Below are 2703 nucleotides of genomic sequence, written 5' to 3'. Positions count from 1 at the left end.
CGAACACTGACGGCAAGTTGCGCTGGCGCGTTGCCGGTGGGCAACCGTCTACTTGGAAGGAGTGTCCGCAGGCAGTGACGGGTGCGGGGAGCAGTGAAATCGCTGCCGCTGTCGCTCATACCCTCTGCCTCGTGGCCGGTTCGGTGTACCTGGGGGGGTTCCCGGCGGGGAAGTGCTCTTCACCCCCAACGGAGGGCGGAGGCGCTGCTGCGTTTACGTTGTCCTGCAAGGTGACCGCAAACAGTGCGCTGCACAATCTGTCGAAGGGCGAAACCGTCGCCATCAATGAAACTGAGGATCCACTGGGCGCGTCCGGCGATTGTGCGTCCCCAACGTCCAGCCCTCCCGCGGCTGAAGTGCGGTCTCTACCACAACCTCAGAACCCACAGGCACCAGCCGGCCCACAGGCACCACCACAATCGTTGCCACAACAACTGCCACCACCTCCAGCCCCTGTCAAAACTGAGCACGGGGACAATCCATCAGGCGTCAGTCGGTCGGTGCCTAAAGAACCCACTGCTCCTGCAGGGCTGCCGGGTACTGTGGCGGGTCTCACCGGAAGTCGGGAATCATCAGCAGAAGGTCGTCGGGAAACACCAACGCCATCGGTTGACACTGCGGCTTCGCCAACACAGACAGCAAACGGGGCAGCAGAAGGACCCGGAAGTACACCAACACCTTCAACCCCCCAAGGCCGATCTGCCACGCCCAACGCCGCCCCTCCCGCCGGCGGCAGCAATGCAACCACCACCACAGCGGCGATCACCCGCAGCCCGAGTGCTGCGAACGACGCGAAAAGCAACGCGGACAGCACTGCCACCAACACTCTGTTTGTGCGTGCATCTCCGATGTTGCTCCTCACGGCTGCCCTTGCCGCTGCCGCTGGGTAAGCGGTGAGGGGCAAAAGTTTCACATACGCGCATACACCCTCGCAGGGACGACGCGTATTCTTTGTGCGCTCATTTTGTTTTTCGTCTCTGCGGGTTAATCCTATTATATCCCTCTTCTGTGCTCTGAGGGATGTTTTTCTTTCTCTTTTCTTGCTTCGCCACCCCATGCACGTTCTCACGGGCGGCGCACCCTTTTCCCCCTCCTGTTTGCTGCCGCCACCCACACACACGCGTTGACGGCCTCGTTGCTGTGCGCTGCACTTAGTCCCCAAATGAGGCACGAGGCCGCTGCCACCGTGAGGTGAGTGTGCGTGTGGTTGCGTGTGCGACCGGGGCAGTTGTTTCTTTCTTTTATTCCTGCAGGTAATAAACTACACACACACTCCCTCACGGTCCTCTTGGGCTGCTGGACACGTGAAAGTGAAGGAACACCAACTGCCGAAGTGATTACTTTTTTTATATATTTTGCCTTTGGGGGTTCTGCGTGGATTATTCATTTCCATTCTTCGTCTTCTTTTCTTCTTTGCTGCCCGGGCGATGCCCGCCGCTGCCGCCGCTGCCGTGCGGGGCCGCGCTTTTCTGAAATCCCTCTTCTGCCGGTGTGCCGACGCGCTTCTGCGTTGCCTTCCTCTCTTTTTTTCCACTTCTCCCCCCGCACACACGCCGAAGGAAAGAGACTAAACGCTGCTTGCCGCTGCTGTGCGCCTTGAGGGCTCTGCAGTCGCCACAAGCAACACGCACACACAATCGTTGCAGCCTGAGCGGACCCGCCGCAAGGAAGTGAGTGAGCGGCAGCGGCCCAACATGTCCCTCCACTGGCTTTCCTCAGCGGTGCTGCTGCTCTTTCTGTTGGTGTGCTGCGGCGGCAGTGGGGCCGGGGCCAACGCTGCAGTGACGCAGGAGGCGTCGAAGGAGGTGGAGCTTTTCAAACCAGGGGAAACTCCTGTGTTTGCTGCTGGGGAAGAGAGCGACAAAGACCGTTATGAAAGTGTCTCCTCTTTCTACAGCCACTCCCTTCTTGACGTGAATGGTGTGCTGGTTGCTCTTGCCGTCGGCACACACAGCAACAGTGACAGCGACGTGCGTCTTGAAATGTGGGCCAAGTACAGTGCGTACGGGGCCAATGGAAGATGAACGAAGGCGCTGCATGGGACGGAACGGAGTGGAAGACGCAGCTTGTGGCCAAGCGAGCGGAAGCAGAGGGCTACCATGTATCACCGTTTGACCCAAAGGCCGTGGGGAAGGGCAATAAAATACATCTGCTTCTGGAAAAAAGAAGAGTGACCACACAGTCTTCTTTGCAGAGTGATCCTGGGTGGGGCTCGGCGTTGGTTGTTGGTGAGGTTCAGGGGTCCGGGGGCGAGCGGGGAGGGCAGCGAGTCTTGTGGGGGGCTCCCCGGCCGTTGGATTCCGTGCTTGCCGGACAGATGCAGCAGCAGTCGTTGGAGGATCTGCAACCCGCTCGCATGTCCAGAGGCGTCGCGGTTGGGGCGGCGACGATTGTTTTCCCTCTTGCGGGATTCATCACCGACGAAACAGACACACTTGCATGCACCGTCATGTACTCCGAGGACAATGGGGAGAATTGGAAGCTTCCTGCGGCGGCTGTGGTTCCTGAGGACTGTGACGCTGCCACGCTTGTCGAGTGGGAGGGGAAACTCTTCATGGCCACCTCCGGATCTTCTCAGTGGCGGCGCAGGGTCTTCGAATCCGACGACGGGGGGAAGACGTGGAACGAGGCCGCCGGGCCCTTCGCACGCCTGTTGGGCGACGCATACGCATTGCCTCTGCTCGACTCTCCTGACGCCCTCAT

General features: G+C 59.8%; 3 protein-coding genes across 3 annotated transcripts, besides 1 other annotated feature; all 3 read left to right on the top strand.

The window, feature by feature from the left end:
• Positions 1-890, top strand: Tco025E_09893 (uncharacterized protein; the record flags this gene model as incomplete). The annotated part of the gene is made up of 1 exon (XM_029376696.1): positions 1-890. A coding segment is annotated over one exon (890 nt), but the record flags the coding sequence as incomplete, so codon positions are not given.
• Positions 891-1392: 502 nt separating this feature from the next.
• Positions 1393-1414: a microsatellite.
• A 280-nt stretch (positions 1415-1694) lies between these two features.
• Positions 1695-2024, top strand: Tco025E_09892 (trans-sialidase; the record flags this gene model as incomplete). The annotated part of the gene is made up of 1 exon (XM_029376695.1): positions 1695-2024. One exon carries the CDS (start codon positions 1695-1697, stop codon positions 2022-2024), a length of 330 nt encoding a protein of 109 aa, XP_029223179.1.
• Positions 2021-2703, top strand: Tco025E_09891 (trans-sialidase; the record flags this gene model as incomplete). Its single annotated transcript, XM_029376694.1, has 1 exon — positions 2021-2703. A coding segment is annotated over one exon (683 nt), but the record flags the coding sequence as incomplete, so codon positions are not given.

The sequence above is a fragment of the Trypanosoma conorhini genome, assembly GCF_003719485.1.
Source record: "Trypanosoma conorhini strain 025E chromosome Unknown Tco_14.4_contig_01341, whole genome shotgun sequence".
NCBI classification, from domain to species: Eukaryota; Euglenozoa; class Kinetoplastea; order Trypanosomatida; family Trypanosomatidae; genus Trypanosoma; species Trypanosoma conorhini.
The sequence above is the reverse complement of the archived record's forward strand: the minus strand, read 5'-3'. Positions and strand labels throughout refer to the sequence as shown.